Raw genomic sequence first — 19,418 nt, forward strand, 5'->3', positions numbered from 1 at the left:
ATTACAATGTTCTCATATTCTTCTTTTAACGTTTGTAAATGGTATTGATTCGTCCTTTTTCTGATCTGATATGTTTTGAGGTTTGAAAAAGTCCATCTGCTCTAATATGTTCCATCATATAGCATCCACAACTCACACAGCAAAGCCTTTTGTTAAGCACCTGGCGCCATGTTCTTTAAAAGTATAGACTGGTCTGCTAACTACCTAGCTTATCAATATCATCTATCCCGAGGCAAACTTCATGCTTGAAGAAGCTCTAAAATGCATGAAACATTTGATATTACAATCGTGAAAAAGGATGGAATACATTTTCTGCTACAAGTAAAAGCTTACCCCAGCCCACCACAGGTTATAAAGGTGATATACAGAAAAAAAATAATAGCAGATGAAAGATGCAGTTTCATGGGTAAGAAAATACTAAAATCTTTTTTCTTTTACCTTCCAAAGATCGTGTCAGGCCTGAAAAAAAAGAAATGAAACATTAACCTAAGGCTAAATGAGATAATACATCTTGTCTGGTCGTATCGGTGCTTAATGCGCACGCAGTGCATATACTTATCGGTGTACCCATCTAACTGTCTATATGTTCGAAAATAATCCAATGAAACTGCTCAAGCATCTGTGTCAAACTTTGTTCTAGGCTGAAAGACGTGGCGTAGAGGTGCGTCCTCAAACGTTTCCAAAACCGAACATTGATTTATGATGATAACTTGGAAACAACATTTAGCCCACTTTATATATAACAGAGAGTAATCGAGAAAATAACACCGGTAACTTGTAAGACTGGAGAGTGAAACAAATAGTATACGTTCATTTGGAGATATGACACGTATGGTGGTCCTGGGGATTATTATTATTATTATTATTATTATTATTATATTCTAACCTTTGAGACAACGTGTGGCATTACTCAATTATTAACTCCAAATGCACTGGTCATAAAGAGGTGTATATAACATGGAACAGTTTCTATTGTTTTGTCAGAGCACAGCTAACTCAACTATAAAAAGTATAAATTGTAAGTCACTTCACCCAAGCTTTTAGTAAGGTAAAGTTCTAATACAGAAGATTCCAATGATGAAGACTCATAGTGCAATTACGTACAGAACACAATAAGTTACAGTGAATCACTGAATTTTGAGACATTAACTAGTACATGAAATATAGATGACAAATACACTTTTTTCCTTTGAGGCTTTAGTAATTATGAAGCTGCATTATGTTGACAGTGGCACAGTACTGATCATAACGTATTAGTGCACCGAGATTGCTGAGTGTATGCGTAACAAGTAATACAGATTGACAAGAAAAACAAAGTCATGAGATCAATGTGAAAGGAAAACCAATGCGGAATGTATGTTCTAGGATGGATGGATGGAATGATCTAAGGTGATATTGCTAGCAACTGCACCGATTAAGACAAAGGACTTTAAACAAACTTTTATCAATGAAAGTGAAACGGGATACATAACTGAAAGTGACTGGCCTTAGTAATGTTCGGCTTATTGATAACTGTTCCGGTTTAATAGCATTCATAAATTGTACGAGAAAGATAGAATCTGCCATTACTGCCTATGTATATTAACATTTAACACATCTAGCCCCATCTTCAGGTTCTAGGGTCTATAAAATTCAAGACACACTGTTTGATACGTTCTATGTAGAAAGAATGTTTGAGATGAAGCGAGGCTGGACATTTGGATATGTATTCGTTTGTGCAGACGACAACGACTCTGGTGACGTCAGGGTTCTGCTAGGCAGATATTAGATTAAAATGGATTAAAACTTTAGAATACATACAAACATTTGACCTACTACAGTCGTAATATACCAAGGAGAATATATTTCTGGTTAGATGATGACCTTAACCCATGTACCAACTCCTACCAGCATCGGTTTAAAAAGTGATAAATGAATAAAGAAAGCAGATGAATCATACAGTGGAATGGATAAATGTATGAAACGGAACTGGTTTTACTACATTCATGTGCTCGTTGTAGGCGCCCTATTAACGAGAAATGAAACGTTTGAAAGGCTGAATAGTCATCACCGCGTTACCCACCTGCAAGCATTTTTAATATGTTGGGAGTGAATGTGTTGCTCTATCTCTTGACCTTTTTGCATGTCAGTTAATAGTTCCAGACCATATCTGAAACCGTTCAAGGCATTGGAATCAAACTTTTCAAAGATATAAAACTACTGGTGAGAGGTACTTCTTCATGCTTTTCTACAGAGAATATGTATTCTGATACCTTTAAAGGTGTGGCATTATTCGTACATAACCCAAAGTAATGGTTCACAAAGCAATGGCACGAACAGCATATAATCTGAGAGTGAATGGAAATACAGTACTTTCAGCTGGAGTATTTACATAAGCAAGGTACCTGGAGAATCGCAACTCTTGTCGATACTTGTTTATTTTAGAAGCAGTAGATGTCTTATTGGAGATGTGGTAGCACGTTGCAGACGTGAGAAAATGTAGGGCAATGTACATTATACATTATAGGAACTGACCTTTGAATCATATAATGAAGATGGGGAATCATTTTGCACTACGGTTGTCATTTTTCACAAAACGTATATCATGTAGAAATTCTAATTTCAAGAAACATAGCAGATAAAGCTTAATTGGCTGTATAAGGGTGGGATAGGCAAGTGAAAGATATCACCGAGGAACTGAAATTAATATGATGTCTCAAGCAAAATGTGAAACTGTTACACCATAATAAATCCAGTTCGAATTAGGTAAGTCTTTCCATGAGGCTTTAGCACTTGTGAAGATGCATCGTGATTTTCATGGCGCAGTACACCACAAGTTGTGTCAGTGCACCAGCTTCAAGAATATATGCATAAGAGTATATACTTGGTGACAAGTAACCCAAGTCATGCTCTTAATGCAAATATTAAACTAATGCAAAGAAATGGAGCATGTACATTACATCAACATTCATTTGTTGCAAGTGTCAGATACTAACAACAGTGGAAACAATCATCTAGTTTCACGCTTGTAATATCAATAGAGGGTGAGATAAAACTTGAACACATACTTGTGTCAATAACAGTAGAGGTTGGTATATAACTGAAAGTTACCTACTTCAGTGATGTTAGTGGTACGATACTATCCATTTACTGTACAGATACGATTGAACGTACAATCGATGCGAATGGATATAGAATCTTAGCAAACGAAGCAGTTTTCCAGGTACTAGGTGCTATAAACCTCTACACACTACACACCTTTGCATCAGTCCTGGAAATGTGTAGTGATGTGATTTGGATTTTTAACCTAGCTTTAACAATTTTTCAGTCAATGTGGCAGTTTTTTAGTGATGTCTAGCACTGGGGCATCATGCCGCAGACATGTAGCATGATATCCCACCCAGTCACATTATCCTGACACCGGGCCGACCAGTCCTAACACTAACCTCTTAAAGCTGAGCGCCAAGCGAGGAAGCTGTTAGTACCATTTTTGTAAGTCTTTGGTATGACTCGGCCGAGGATCGAACCCACGACCTCCCGCATCCGAGGCGGACGCTCTAACCACTAGGCCACCGGAGCGGTTAGTCCTGGAAATAAGAAATGTTTGAGAAGCAGTCAGAGTGACATATGTACACGCTTTAAATTGTGCGGGCGCTGACGGTAGCAGTGAAATCAAGGTCCCTACCATAAACACCCACTTGATAGAAATGAGATAAAACCTTTTGGAAACGTTATAATGCACGAACAATATTTCTGTATTACAAATGTGAATAAAGGAGGAAACACATTTTCTGCAACAAATAAAGACAAGTAAGTTTTTCTTCACCTCCACCACAAGCTAGAAAAGGGATACAAATTAAAGGAGATGAAAGATGGAGTTTCATGGGCAACAGTAGACAAGAATCGTGTATTTTTACCTTCCTTTTGTCGTAGCATTTATGAAAAGAAAACATTAGATCCGTTGAATAGAGATAATACATGTTGCCAGAGCCGGTCGGTATCTCAAATGCAGACAGTACATTAGTTCTCGTTTTACCATGTATCTGTAGGTATGTTTGGAAATAACTTATGTTCCAGACCATAGCTGAAAGAAGTGGCATAGAGGTACATACATTTCTAAAATTGAACATTTATTATCATACCTTTAAAAGAACATATAGTCAAATCAATATACGACGGAGAAGAGACAACTTGCACCAATAGTTTAATATTTGAGAGTGGAATAAAATATGACAATTTCATTAGGAGGCGTGACAAGTGCTGGGGTCCCGGGAGATATGGAATCTGTATATATTGTATACTGACTGTGGTCATGAAGCAGCAAATGGCTTATTTTTCTTTAGCAAGAACACTGAATCATAAAGAAATAGAACACCTATTGCCTTTGTTTTAACATCGATGACAAAATCTAAATACTATAGAGCATCCAGTTTGAGGCCCCCGAAGGAAATGAGAACATCTAAATACTATTGAGCATCCAGTTTGAGGCCCCCGAAGGAAATGAGAACATCTAAATACTATTGAGCATCCAGTTTGAGGCCCCCGAAGGAAATGAGAACATTTGGTACATATGGTACGAAGCAAGCTAGCGAAATGCATCACCTGTTATCATTATAAATATCACGGTGCTTGATGAAGGTGGTCACAAAAGAAATGATTCCACCTGTATAAATGCATACCAATCAAGGAGGCTATGAAATATTAAATGTAGGTCACAATAACTTTCACTTGTTTCAAGAGTAAGGTTCTAGAAAGGATGGAAAGAGTAATTTAGTTTTCAAATGTATATTAGCAGCATAGACTGAGACAAATTCTTGACATTCAAACTTTTATAAATGAGAGTACAACGTGATATATAGCTGAAAGTTGCAGATTGGAAAAAATGTTGAGAAATCTACATTTTACAGTATAGGAACTGACCTTTGAATCATATAATGAGGAACGGGAATCATTTTGTACCACAACTGGTATTTTGCATAAAACGTATATCCTGTAGAACCTGTAACCTCAACACATATGACAGATCAAACTAAATTGGCTGTATAAGGGAGCGATATGTAATTGAACGGTAATTGAACGGTATGACCGAGGCACTTGAATTAACATCAAGTCTCAAGAAAAACATAAAACTATTATAACATTATTAAATCCAGTTCGAATTAGGTAAGGTATGAGTGTCAATGCTGATTAAAAAAAAAACCGTTCGAAACAAAGAAATGTATAGTCTCAAAGGAGTTCTTCTATAGTAGGATTAAAAGGCCACACCGAGATAAGCAAGTTGTTTTTGTACTGGTCTTGAAGGAGACTTTCGACCTTGTTAGTATATCTGTTACCCTATACGATAGGAACGGTCATGAGCTAAATAAACAAATGGTTCTGAGGACAGTAAAATGTGAAAAGTATATCACATTGGAAATTTTTTATGGATGTGACACTAAAAGAGATGTAAACAATGAGGTTTGTGGAAGATTCAGCATGAATATTGAACTGATCAATAAAATGGATGCATATGTCATGTGGACATTGAATTATTAATAACTGCAAATGCACAGGTCGTAAACGGGTACCTTTGACATTGAGAATATTGTAAGGTTTATAGGAAACACAGATAATAAAACTATATTTTTAGTAAAGGACAAACTATAAGTCACATTGCCAAGTTTGATATAAAGCACAGAACTAGTATTGATGCATAGAATAATAAATATTCATAATGCATTAAAGACAGCACACAGTAAATAACAACATTTCGAAAAATTAACTAGTATAATAAATGTGGCCAACACAGCCATCTTTCCATATGAGGCTTTAGTACTTGCAAAGATGTATCAAGTTGTTAATGGTGCAGTACTCCTAAACCTGTGTCAGTGCACCAAGCTTCAAGAATATATGCATAAAGCATATAGCTGATGACAAGGAAAACAAGTCATGCTGTCAATGCAAAAATTAAACAAATACAAAGAAATGGAACATGTAAATCATATTAACATTTCTTGCTTGAATGTGTCAGGTACTAACAACAATGGAGTCAATCGTCTAATTTTATGCTTGTAGCATAAACACAGATTGAGACAAAAGCTACTACACTAACTTGTATCAATAACAGTAAAGGTTGTTATATAGCTGAATGTTACCTACTTTAGTGATGTTGGCGGTACTGATAATTCTTGAGGCACAATACTATCCAATCACTGTGCAGAAAAGATTAAAGGTGCAATCAATGCAAATGGATATACAAACTTAGCAAACTAATTCGCTTTTCCAAGTAGCAGGTACTACGAAACCATTACACACCTTGGCATAAGTTCCAGAAATTAAGAATGTTTAATAAGCAGTGAGAGTCACATTTGTATATGCTTTTATCTGTGCGGACGCTGACGGTGGCAGTGACATCAGGGTTCCTACCATAAACTTGACAGAAATGAGATAAAACTGTTTGGAAACGTTATAATGCATGAAACATATTGTTATAATACGAATATGAATAAAGGAGGAAACACATTTTCTGCTACAAGTAAAATTTTTGCCACCTCCACCACAAGCTAGAAAAGGGATACAAAATAAGGGATATGAAAGATGGAGTTTCATGGCCAAAAGCGTGCTAGAATCTTGTATATTTACCTTCCACGTTTCGTCGACGTTCTGAAAGGAAAACATCACACATTAGATCTTCTAAATAGAGATAATACATGTTATCCGAGCTTATCGGCATTTCATACGCAGGCAGTACATATTATATCTCGGTTTACCCATGTATCTGTAGGTATGTTTAGAAATAACTTGTGTTCCAGACCATAGCAGAAACCACTCATGCATTTCCATCAGACTGGAGAAAATGTCGGGCAATGTACATTATACATTATAGGAACTGATCTTTGAATCATATAATGAAGATGGGGAATCATTTTGCAGTACCGTTGTCATTTTTCAAAAAACGCATATTCTGTAGATATTCTAATTTCAAGACACAAAGCAGATGAAACTAAATTGGCTGTATAATGACGGGATAGGTAAGTGAAAGATATCAACGAGGAACTGAAATTAACATGATGTCTCAAGAAAAACGTGAAACTATTATACCATTATAAATACAGTTCGAATTAGGTAAAGTACGAGTTTCACTGCTGATATAAAAAATATATCGTCTCAAATGAAACTAGAATGAGATTAAAAGGCCACACAGAGGTAAGCAAGTTGTTTCTTGTTATTGGTCTTGAAAGAGACCTTCGAGCTTGTAACTAAACATGTTACCATCTACGATAGGAACGCTCATGAGCTAAAGAAGAAAATGGTTCCGAGGCCTGTGAATTATGAAATGTATATCACATTGGATATTTTGTATGAATGTGAGACTAAGAGAAATGTAAACAATGAGGTTTGTGGAAGATTCAGCAAGAATATTAAAATGATCAACAAAACGCATTCATAGGTCATGAGAGCATTTAATTATTAATAACACCGAATGCACAGGTAGTAAACGGGTGCCTTTGACATTGAATATATTCTACTGTTTATAGGAAACAGATAATTAACCTGTATTGTTAGTAAAGGACAAATTGTAAGTCACATTGCCATGCTTTATAGAAGGTTCAGAACTAATATTGATGCATGTAATAATAAATATTCATAAAGCAATTAATGACAGTACACAGAAAATAACAACATTTCGAGGAACTAACTAGCATCTTAAATGTGGCCAACATAGCCATATCACACTAGTACTTCAGAAGATGCATCAAGCTGTTAATTGCGCAGGACTCCTCAACCTGTGTCAGTGCACTAAGTTTCAAGAATATATGCAAAAGAGTATATACCTGGTGAAAAGGAAAACCAGTCATGCTGTCAATGCCAAAATTAAACAAATGCAAAGAAATGGAGCATTTAAATCACATTAACATTCTTTGCTTGAATGTGTCGGGTACTAATAACAATGGAGACAATCTTTTATGCTTGTAGCATCAACAGAGATTGTAATTTTACCTTTCATATGTCGTCCAATTTCTGAAATGAAAAAAACATCACACATTAGATCTTCTAAATAGAGATAATACCTGGTATCCAAGCCTATCGGTATTTCGTACGCAGGCAGTGCATATAGTTCTCGGTTTACCCATGTATCTACAGGTATATTTGGAAATACCTTATGTTCCAAACCATACCTGAAACCACTCATGCGTTTTCATCAAAAATGGTTCAAAGCTGAAAGAAGTGACATAGAGGTGCATACGTTTCCAACATTGAACATTTATTATCATACCTTTGAATGAACGTCTAGGTCAACCAATGCATAACGGAGAGCAACAGAGAATATAGCACTTGTACCAGTAGTGTAACATTTGAGAGTGAAAGAAAATATGATAATTTCATTAGGAGATGCAACAAGTGCTGGGGTCCCGGGAGATATGGAATCTGTAGATAATGTATACTGATTGTGGTCATGAAGCAGGATTGACTTGTTGTAGGTGCAATGTTCTAGAAAGGATGGAAAGAATCATTTAATTTCAAAATTTCTATCAGCACCATAGACTGAGACAAAGGCATGCAATACAACGTTTTATAATTGACAGTGAAACGTAATATATCTGAAAGTCAGAGGCTTTAATGATGTTGGTGCTACTCATAATCGTTCTGGTTTAATAGTAATCATAATTTGTATGAGAAAGATAGAATTGGCACTTACTGTCTACGTATATTCGACTTTAACAAATATAGCACCATTGTCAGGTAGGAAGACCTATGAAACCTACTTCACACTGCTTGATAAGTCCTAGGAAGATAGAATATTTCACATGCAGCAAGGCTGGACTCGTCGAGATAAGTAGATCTGTGCTTACGATGATGGCGCTGGTGACGATATTGGTGTAGTAGGTAGAATTTAGATTCAAATTGTGGACAACATTCAAATACATACAATACTGTGCTCTGTTAGAAACGTAAAATACCGAAGAGAATATATTTGTAGTAGAAGACAATCTAAATCCTTGAAGTACTCGTACACAATATCGAGTTCCAAAGTGAAAAATGAATAGGAAACTGACAATATGAATCATAGCTTGGAATAGATAAAAGCATGAAAACGAACTCTTTTTCTTACATTCATCCACTCATCGTAGGCGCTCTAATCAAGAGTAAAGAAACATTAGATGGGCTGAATACTGATCCGTGTGTAGCATCATCCGCATTGGTTTTTAATACCTGGTGAGTGAATATCTTGCTATATCTCTTGCCGTATCTGCCTGTCCGTAAATAGTATCAGACAATAGCTCAAAAAGCTCAAGGCATTGGAATCAAAGCTTGCAAACACATAAAACTAATGGTGATGGGTGTAGTATAACTCAAGTATTACTAACTCCAATTGCACTGGTCATAAAGAGGTGTATATAACATGGAACAGTTTCTATCGTTTTGAGAGAACACAGGTAACTGAACTATGTCCATAAAGTATAAATTGTATGTCACCTTGTGCCAAGCTTTTAGTAAGGTAATGTTCTAGTAGAGATGATTCCAATGAGGAAGAATTATAATGCAAAGAAATGTAGAACACTGTAAGTGGCAATAAATCACTAAATTTGGACATTTTCACTATTTCAAGAAATATGGCTGACATATACATGTTTCTCCTATCAAGCCTTAGTACGTATGAAGCTGCATTATGCTGATAATGACACAGTACTGATAATGACGTATTAGTGCACCGAGATTTCAGAGTAGTAATACAGAGAGAAAAGGCTTTAAAGACAAACGTTTATGAATGAAAGTGAAACGTGATAAGTAACTGAAAGTGAAAGGCCTTAGTAATGTTGGTCGTATTCATAACTTTTGAAAGTAGTCATAAATTGTGCGACAAAGATAGAATCTGCCATTACTGCCTAGGTATATTTAAATTCAACAAATCTAGCGCCACCTTCATGCACTAGGACCTATGAAATCCTAGTCACACTGTTTGATATGTCTTAGGAAGAAAGAATGTTTGAGATGAAGCGAGGCTGGAGATTTGGATATGTAATGGTTTGTGCAGACGACAACGACACTGGTGACGACCAGGTTATACAAGGTAGATATTATATTAGAGGAGACTAGAGTAAGGTTAAAAGACCACACAGAGGTAACCAGGGATACACAGATGCTATACTCAGTTGATAAATTTACCTATGATTGACCCGTAAAGCCACCGCCTTCTAGGGTCGGTAAAATTACCTCCTGAGTGACCTGTTAAGCCAACTCCTTCTAGGAAGTCTTCTAAGACTGGGGAAAGGGAAATATAAAGGAATAGAATGTAGGGGCAACTGTGGTATCAAGAGAGATACAAGAAGAAAGATAAAGAAGGTGAGCGAATAGATAAAAGACTTCATAGGGCACGGCGTGACCAGCCGATTTGTCGAGATCGGGTCCATCCCGACCACCCGTTTAAGAGAAGTAGAGGCCAAAGTAGTGTATTGCATCGGAAAGCCTCTGCTCAACTACCGGGATCCTTTCCTCCCGCGACACGGGACGCAATCCACGACAAACAGGTTGCCTCTACTTAGTCGCCTCTTACGAAACGTAGTGAGGCACGTCGGGTCAATTCTACAACCCCGGACCCGCAGGGGGATATAAATGAGAAAAAACCCGTTTGGAAACGTTATAATGCACGAACCATATTGTTATATCATGAATATGAATAAATGAGGAAACATATTTTCTGCGACAAGTAAATTCTTCCCGACCTCCACCACAAGCTAGAAAACGGATACAAAATAAAGGATATGAAAGATGGAGTTTCATGGGAAAAGCATAATAGAATCTTGTACATTTACCTCTATTTGCTCGTCGTATTGCTGAAATGAAAAACATCACGCATTAGTTCTTCTAAATAGAGATAATACATGTTATCCGAGTCTATCGGTATTTCATACGCAGGCAGTGTATAGTTTTCAGTTTACCCAGGTTCAAAGCTCAGAGCAGTGGCATAGAGGTACATCCTTTTCTAAAATTGAACATTGAATATCATACCTTTGAAAGCACGTGTAGGGCAATCAATATATAACGGAGAATTTCGCACTTGCAACAATAGTGTAAGATTTGAGAGTGAAAGAAAATATGATAATTTCATTAGGAGATGTGACAAGTGCTGGGGTGCTGGGAGATATGGAATCTGTAGGTAATGTATACTGATTGTGGTCATGATGCAGCAAATGGCTTATTTGATGTGAGCTTGCACGTTAAAGGTCTTAAACTGTAGGAAACTCTAGATAGAACATTCAATCTGTTGATATATCAAAATGATAAAGTAAGAGGAGAACACATCTGGCACTTGTATTGACATCGTTAACAAATTGTAAATGCTCTTTAGAATGTATTATCAACCCGGATGAAACGACATGTGGATATTTATTCATTTGTGCGGACGATAATGACGCTGGTGACGACAGGGTTGTACTAGGCAAATATTAGATTGAAATGGAAGAAAACGTTAGAATAGATACAGAGCTCCTACACACTATCGACGTCAAAACTGATAAATAAAACAAGAAAACAGATGAATCATACAGTGGAATAGACTAAAGCATGAAACTGCGGTATTTTGCCTACACTCATGTGCTCGTCGCATGGATTTCATTAAGGAGAAATGAAACGTTTGATAGGCTGAATATTGATCAGCGCGTTGCCCACATGAATGCATTTTTAATACGTGTGGAGTGAAAGTCTTGCTATATCTCTCTCCCTATTTGCATCTCCGGAAATAGTATTATACAACAGCTCATAGAGTTCAAGGCATTGGAATCAGAGCTTTGAAACACATAAAACTGGTGGCATGGGGTACTTCTTCACGCTTTTCTACATTGAATATATATTCTGATACCTTTGAGACAGGGTGTGGCATAACTCAAGTATTGCTATATACAAATCCATTATTCATACAGAGGTGTATATGATATGGAAATGTTTCTATAGTTTTGAACTATGTCCATAAAATATAAATTGTAAGTCACCTTGAACCAAGCTATTGGTAAGATAAAGTTAAATTATAGATGATACCATTGATGAAGACTCATTATGTAACTAGATACAATACTATACGTGACAATGAATCACTAAATTTAGAGACATTTACTAGTACGTGAAATATAGCTCACATAATATGATACATAATAATATATAAAACAATTTGTTTTATTCCAAACGTGAATAAAGGAAGAAAAACATTTCTGCACCAAGTCAAATTTTATGCCAGTCCCTCCACAAGCTAGAATACTGATACATATAAAAGGAGATGAAATATTCAAGGGTAAGAGGATGCGAAAACCTTTTATTGTTACCTGCCAACTTTAAATGCAGCTCTGAAAAGAAAGAAATGACACATTAGATCCACTACATATTAATAATGCGTGTTGTCCGGCCCTATTCGGTATTTAATACGCAGGTAGTGCATATAGTTCTCGGTTTATCCATCTGTGTGTGTCTGTATGTTCGGCAATAATTTATCTCCCAGACTATAGCTGAAATCAAATTGGGTTCAAAGCTGAAAAACGTGGCGTAAGGGCAAACGTTTCTAAACTTGAACATTATCATGCCATTCAAAGAACGTGTAGACCGATCAATATATATCGGATAAAAACAGAGAACGCAGCACTTGCACGTACAGTCTAACATTTGAATGTGAAAGAAAATAGTATACTTTAATTTGGAGATGTAACAAACGTGAGGGTCCGAAGGATATGGAATCTGTAGAAAATATATGCTTGTTATGGCCATGAAGCAGCAAATGGCTCATGCTATGTGCGATTGCACAATAGTGATTGAAAACTGAAGCTAGAAAATTAATCTGTTGATATATCAAAATAGGAAAGAAATAGAATACTTCTACCAGCATTAACATCGTAGACAAAATGTAAATGCTGTTGAACATATATTTTGAGCCTCACAGGAAATGGGATGAAACGTGCAAGTGAAATACATCACCTGGTTACTTTATCACTATACAATCACGCTTCTTCATGAAGGTGGTCAGAATAGAAATGATCCTTTACAGAGCAAGGAGGCTAAGTAATGTGAAGAAATATAGAGCACAGTAATATATATATATATATATATATATATATATATATATATATATATATATATATATATATATATATATATATATATATATATATATATATATATATATATATATATATATATAAATGAAATTGAGAAGCGTTTGTGATATTCGTGGTTCTCGTAACAGTTCAAGAGTATTAGTATTCATAAATTGTGCGAAACACACAGAATCGACACTTACTGTCTATGTATATTGAAACTTAACACATCTAGTGCACTGACAGGTACAAGGACCCACTTCACACTGTTTCATAAGTTCTAGGAAGATAGAAGTTCCTCTAGAGTAAGTTTAAAAAGGCCACACAGAGGTAAGCAAGTTGTTTCTTCGTTTTGGTCTTGTTAGTAAACAGGTTGCCCTCCAAATAATATGGATTGTCATGAGCTAAATAAGAAAATGGTTCCGACGCCAGTAAAATGTGAAATGTACATCACATTGGATATTTTGTATGAATATGAGACTAAGAGATATGTAAACAATGAACTTTGTGGAAGATTCTGCACGAATATTAAATTGATCAACAAATTCCATGATAGGTCATGGAAGCATTGACTTATTTATAAATCCTAATGCACAGGTCGAAAACGGGTGCATAAATAATTAAACTAAAATTCAGTAATGGATAAATTGTATAGGTTGATATAAAGTATAGAACTGGTGTTGATACTTGAAATAATAAATATGCATAATGCATTAAAGACATCACACAGTAAATAACATTTCGAAACGTTACATAGTATTATAAATGTAGCCAACATAGACATCTTTCCATACGAGGCTTAAGTATTTGTGAAGATGCATCATATTGTTAATGGTTCAGTACTCCTCAACCTGTGTCAGTGCACTAAGTTTTAAGAATATATGCATAAAGTATATACCTGGTGACAAGGAAAACAAGTCACACTGTCAAAGTTAAAATTAAACAAATGCAAAGAAATGGAGCATGTACATTACATTAACATTAATTGCTTGAAAGTGTCAGGTACTAACAACAATGAAGACAATCATCTAGTCTTATGCTTGTAGCATCAACAGAAATTCAGACAAAAGCTTGTAAACAAACTTGGATCAATTACAGGAAAGGTTGTTATATAGCTGAACGTTACCTGCTTTAGAGGTGTTGGCTGTACTGATAATTCTTGGTGTACAATACTATCCATTCACTGTGCAGAAAAAATTGAATATGTAACCTATACGAATGGATAAACAAACTAGGCAAACTAAGCCGCATTTCTAGGTCGAAGGTACTACAAAACCACTACACACCTTTAAATAAGTCCCGGAAATAAAGAATGTTTAAGAAGCAGTGAGAGTCACATATGTATATGCTTTTATCTGTGCAGATGGTGACGATGATAGTGACACCTGGGTTCCTACCGTAATCACTTGCTTGACAGAAATGAGATGAAACCGTCTGGAAACGTTATAATGTACGAAACTTGTTGTCATATTACGAAAATGAATAAAGGTGGAAACACATTTTCCGCTACAAGCAAATTTGTTGCCACCTCCGTCACAAGCTAGAAAAGGGATATAAAATAAAGGATAATACAAGATGGAGTTTCATGGGCAAAAGCATGACAGAATCTTGTATTTTTACCTTCCACATCATCTTCTTCTTCTGAAATGAAAAAACATCACACATTAGATCTTCCAAATAGAAATAATACATGTTATCTGAGCCTATCGGTATTTCATACAGAAGCAGTGCATATAGTTCTCGGTTTACCCATGTATCATTAGGTATTTGAGTAAATAAATACTGTTCCAGAGCTTAGCTGAAACCACTCATGCATTTCCATTAAAATTGGTTCAAATCAGAAAGATGTGGTGTAGAGGTGCGTAAGTCTCCATTATTGAACATTTATTATCATACCTTTGTAAAAACGTTGCTGTTGTCGGTGCAGGGTTTAACGCCATTTTTCAGCACACAATAGGCTATACATGGCGGCCAGTATTAATGGTGGAGAAAGAACCCGGGAACATCCCGCATAACAGTTCAACTAAATTGACTGTATAAAGGCAGGATAGTTAAGTGAAAGATATCAGTGAGGAACTGAACTTAATATAATGCCACAAGGAAAACGGCAAAAACTTTTATACCATTATAAATCCAGATCGAATTCGGTGAAGTATTTGTCACTACTGACTGAAAAAATGTATCGTCTCAACAGAGACTAGGGTATGATTAAAAGGCCGCACAGAGGTGAACAATTTGTTTCTTCTTATTGTTCTTGAAAGAAACCTTCCAGCTTGTTATTAAACACGTTACCCTCGACGATAGAAACAGTCATATGCAAAGTAAGAAAATAGTTCCGGGGCCAGTAAAATGTGAAATGTATATCACATGGGATATTTTGGTCTCATTTGAGACTAAGAGAAATGTAAACAATGAGGTTTGTTGAAGATTCGGCACGAATATTAGACAGATAAACCAATCGCATTCATAGGTCATGTGAGCACTGAATTATCAATAACTCCAAATACAGACGTCATAAACGGATGCCTTTGACATGGAATATTTTCTACGGTAAAGAACTACTATTGATGCATGGAATACCAAATAAATATTCATAATGCAATTAAAGACAGAACACAGTAAATAAAAACATTTCGAGAAATTAACTAGTATCTTCGATGTAGCCAACATAGACGTCTTTCCATATAATAATATAGCACTTGTGAAGATGCATCATGTTATTAATGACACAGTACTCCTCAACCTGTGTCAGTTCACGAAATGTCAAGCATATAAGCATAAAGTATATACCTGGTGACAAGGAAAACAGGCCATGCTGTCTATGCAAAAATTAAACAAATGCAATGAAATGGAGCATGTAAATCACATTAACGTTCATTGCTTGAAAGTGTCAGGTAATAACAACAATGGAGACAATCGTCTAGTTTTATGCTTGTAGCATCAACAGAGATTCAGACAAATGTTCTACACAAACTTGTATCAATTACAGTAAAGGACGTTTTATAGCTGCAAGTTACCTACTTTAGTGATGTTGGCGGTACTGATAATTCTTGGTGTACAATACTATCCATTCACTGTGCAGAAAAGATTGAAGTTGCGGTCAATGCGAATGGACATTCAAACTAGCAAACTAAGCCACTTTTCCGGGTATCAGGTACTACGAAACTACTACACACCTTTAAATAAGTCCCGGAAATAAAGAATGTTTAAGAAGCAGTGAGAGTCACATATGTACATGCTTTTATCTGTGCAGATGGTGACGATGATAGTGACATCTGGGTTCCTACCGTAAACACCTGCTCCATAGAAATGAGATGAAACCGTTTTCAAACGTCATAATGCATGAAACTTATTCTTATATTACGAAAATGAATAAAGGTGGAAACACATTTTCCGCTACAAGTAAACTTTTTGCCACCTCCGTCACAAGCTAGAAAAGGGATACAAAATAAAGGATAATAATAGATGGAGTTTCATGGGCAAAAGCATGATAGAATCTTGTATATTTACCGTTCATAAATCCTCGAGGTTCTGAAATGAAAAACATCACACATTAGATATTCTAGATAAAGATAATACATATTATCCGAGCCTATCGGTATTTCATACACAGGCAGTGCATATAGTTCTCGCTTCACCCATGTATCTTAGTTATGTTTGGAAATAACGTACGTTCCAGACCATAGATGAAACCATTCATGCATTTCCATCAAAACTGGTTCAAAGCAGAAAGACGTGGTGTAGAGGTGCATAAGTTTCCATCATTGAACATTTATTGTCATACCTTTGTAAAAAAAAAACGTTGTTGTTGTTGTTGTTGTAGGGTTTAACGCCATTTTTCAGCACACGATAGGCTATACATGGCGGCCAGTATTAATGGTGGAGAAAGAACCCGGGAAAATCCCGGAAAGAACCACCGACCCACGAGAAGCTACTGGCAAGCTTTCTCACATATCCACATTGGCTGAATCCGAGACCCGAACCCATGCAGACAGGTGAGATGGCAGTGATCTGTAACGGAAAACGCTTTAGACCACTCGGCCACTCAGGGCCCTTTTGCAAAAACGTGTAGTCCAATCAATATATAACGGAGAATATAGCACTTGCAACAATAGTGTAACATTTAAGAGTGAGGAAAATATGATACTTTTATTAGAACATGTGACAAATGATGGGGTCCCGCGAGATATGGCATCTATAGATAATGTATACTGATTGTGGTCATGAAGCAGCAAATGGCTTATTTGATGTGAGCTTGCACGTTAAAGGTCCTAAACTATAGGAAACTCTAGCTAGAACATTGAATCTGTTGATATATCAAAATGATAAAGAGGAAAAGACCTCTTGCACTTGTACTGACATCGTTGACCAAATGTAAATGCTGTTGAGCATGCATTTTGAGCCCCAGAGGAAATGAGAAAAATTCGGTACATATGGGACGAAGCATGCAAGCGAAATGCATCACCTGGTTACATTATCTTTATAAATATCAAAGCAATAAATCACTAAATTTGGACATATTCACTATCACAGGAGATATGGCTGACATTTACAGGTTTCTTCTATCAGGCCTTAGTACTTATGAAGCTGCATTATGTTGATAATGACACGGTACTGATAACGACGTATTAGTGCACCGAGAATGCAGAGTAGATGCATAACGGTAATATAGAGACGAAGGGCTTTAAAGACGAACTTTTATCGATGAAATTGAAACGTGATACGTAACTGAAAGTGACAGGCCTAAGAATCGTTGGTCGTATTCATAACTGCTCAGGTTTAAAAGTATTCATAAATTGTGCGAAAAAGACAGAATCTGCCATTACTGCCTAGGTATATTCAAATCTAACAAATCTAGCTCCATCTTCAGGCACTAGGGCCTATGAAATCCTAGTCACACTGTTCGATATGTCCTAGGAAGAAAGAATGTTTGAGATGTAGCGAGGTTGGACATGTGAATATGTATTCATTTGTGCGGATGACGATGATGCTGGTGAGGACACGGTTGTACTAGGCAGATATTAGATTGAAATGAAAGAAAACTCTAGAATACATACAAATGTTTGATCTACTGCAATCGTAATATGCCAAGGAGAATATATTTCTGGGTAGAGGATGACCTTAACCTTTGTACTCACTCCTACACAGCATCGATTTCATAAGTGAGAAATAAATAAAGAAGAAAGCAAATAAATCATACAGTGGAAAAGATAAAAGTATCAAAAGGAACTCGTTTTCTTACATTCATGTGCTCATTGTAGGCCCCCTATTAAAGAGAAATGAAACGTTTGATGGGCTGAATATTGATCAGCGCGTGCCCCCTGCAAGCATTTTTAATACGTTGGGAGTGAATATGTGTTGCTCTATCTCTTGACCGTTTTGCATGTCCGTTAATAGTTTCAGATCATATCTGAAACCGTTCAAGGCATTGGAATCAGACTTTGCAAAGACATGAAACTAGTGGTGAGGGATACTTCTTCATGCTTTTCTACACAGAATATGTATTCTGATACCTTTGAGACAAGGTGTGGCATTATATGTACATACCTAAAAGTAATTGTTCACAGAGCACTGGCAGGAGCAGGATAAAGTCTGAGAGTGAATGGAAATACAGTACTTTCAGCTGGAGGTTTTATATAAGCAAAGTACCTGGAGAATCGCAAATCTTCTTGATATTTGTTTATTTTAGAAGCGGTAGATGTCTTATTGGAGCTGTGGTAGCACGTTGCAAACTGGAGAAAATGTCAGGCAATGAACATTATACACCAAAGGAACTGACCTTTGAATCATATAATGAAGAAGGGAAATCATTTTGCACTACTGTTATCATTTTCCACAAAACGAATATTATGTAGAAATTCCAATCTTAAGACGCATAACAGTTCAACTAAATTGGCTGTATAAAGGCTGGATAGTTAAGTGAAAGATATCAGTGAGGAACTGAAATTAATATAATGCCACAAGGAAAACGGCAAAAACTTTTATACCATTATAAATCCAGATCGAATTCGGTAAGGTATTTCTCACTACTAACTGAAAAAATGTATCGTCTCAACAGAGACTAGGGTATGATTAAAAGGCCGCACAAAGGTGAACAATTTGTTTCTTGTTATTGTTCTTGAAAGAAACCTTCGATCTTGTTAGTAAACACGTTACCCTCGATGATAGCAATAGTCATAAGCTAAGTAAGAAAATTTTTCGAGGCCAGTAAAATGTGAAATGTATATCACATGGGATATTTTGGTCTCATGAGAGACTAAGAGAAATGTAAACAATGAGGTTTGTTGAAGATTCGGCACGAATATTAGACAGATAAACCAATCGCATTCATAGGTCATGTGAGCACTGAATTATCAATAACTCCAAATACAGACGTCA

At 36.2% G+C, this 19,418-nt stretch overlaps 1 protein-coding gene across 1 annotated transcript in view; it reads right to left on the bottom strand.

Annotated features, from left to right (window-relative positions):
- Positions 1–19,418, bottom strand: part of LOC149801352 (uncharacterized) — an 86,559-nt gene that overhangs the window by 21,419 nt on the left and 45,722 nt on the right. The window contains exons 16-22 of the mRNA XM_089956790.1: positions 16,551–16,571; positions 14,661–14,681; positions 12,279–12,299; positions 10,776–10,796; positions 7,960–7,980; positions 6,601–6,621; positions 439–459 (exon numbers count right to left, since the gene is read on the bottom strand). Of these exons, the coding sequence (XP_089812916.1) occupies positions 439–459; positions 6,601–6,621; positions 7,960–7,980; positions 10,776–10,796; positions 12,279–12,299; positions 14,661–14,681; positions 16,551–16,571 (147 nt within the window). The remainder of the gene's footprint in view (positions 1–438; positions 460–6,600; positions 6,622–7,959; positions 7,981–10,775; positions 10,797–12,278; positions 12,300–14,660; positions 14,682–16,550; positions 16,572–19,418) is intronic.

Source organism: Sinohyriopsis cumingii, chromosome 4 (genome assembly GCF_028554795.1).
Source record: "Sinohyriopsis cumingii isolate HCF-2022 chromosome 4, ASM2855479v2, whole genome shotgun sequence".
Lineage (NCBI taxonomy): Eukaryota > Metazoa > Mollusca > Bivalvia > Unionida > Unionidae > Sinohyriopsis > Sinohyriopsis cumingii.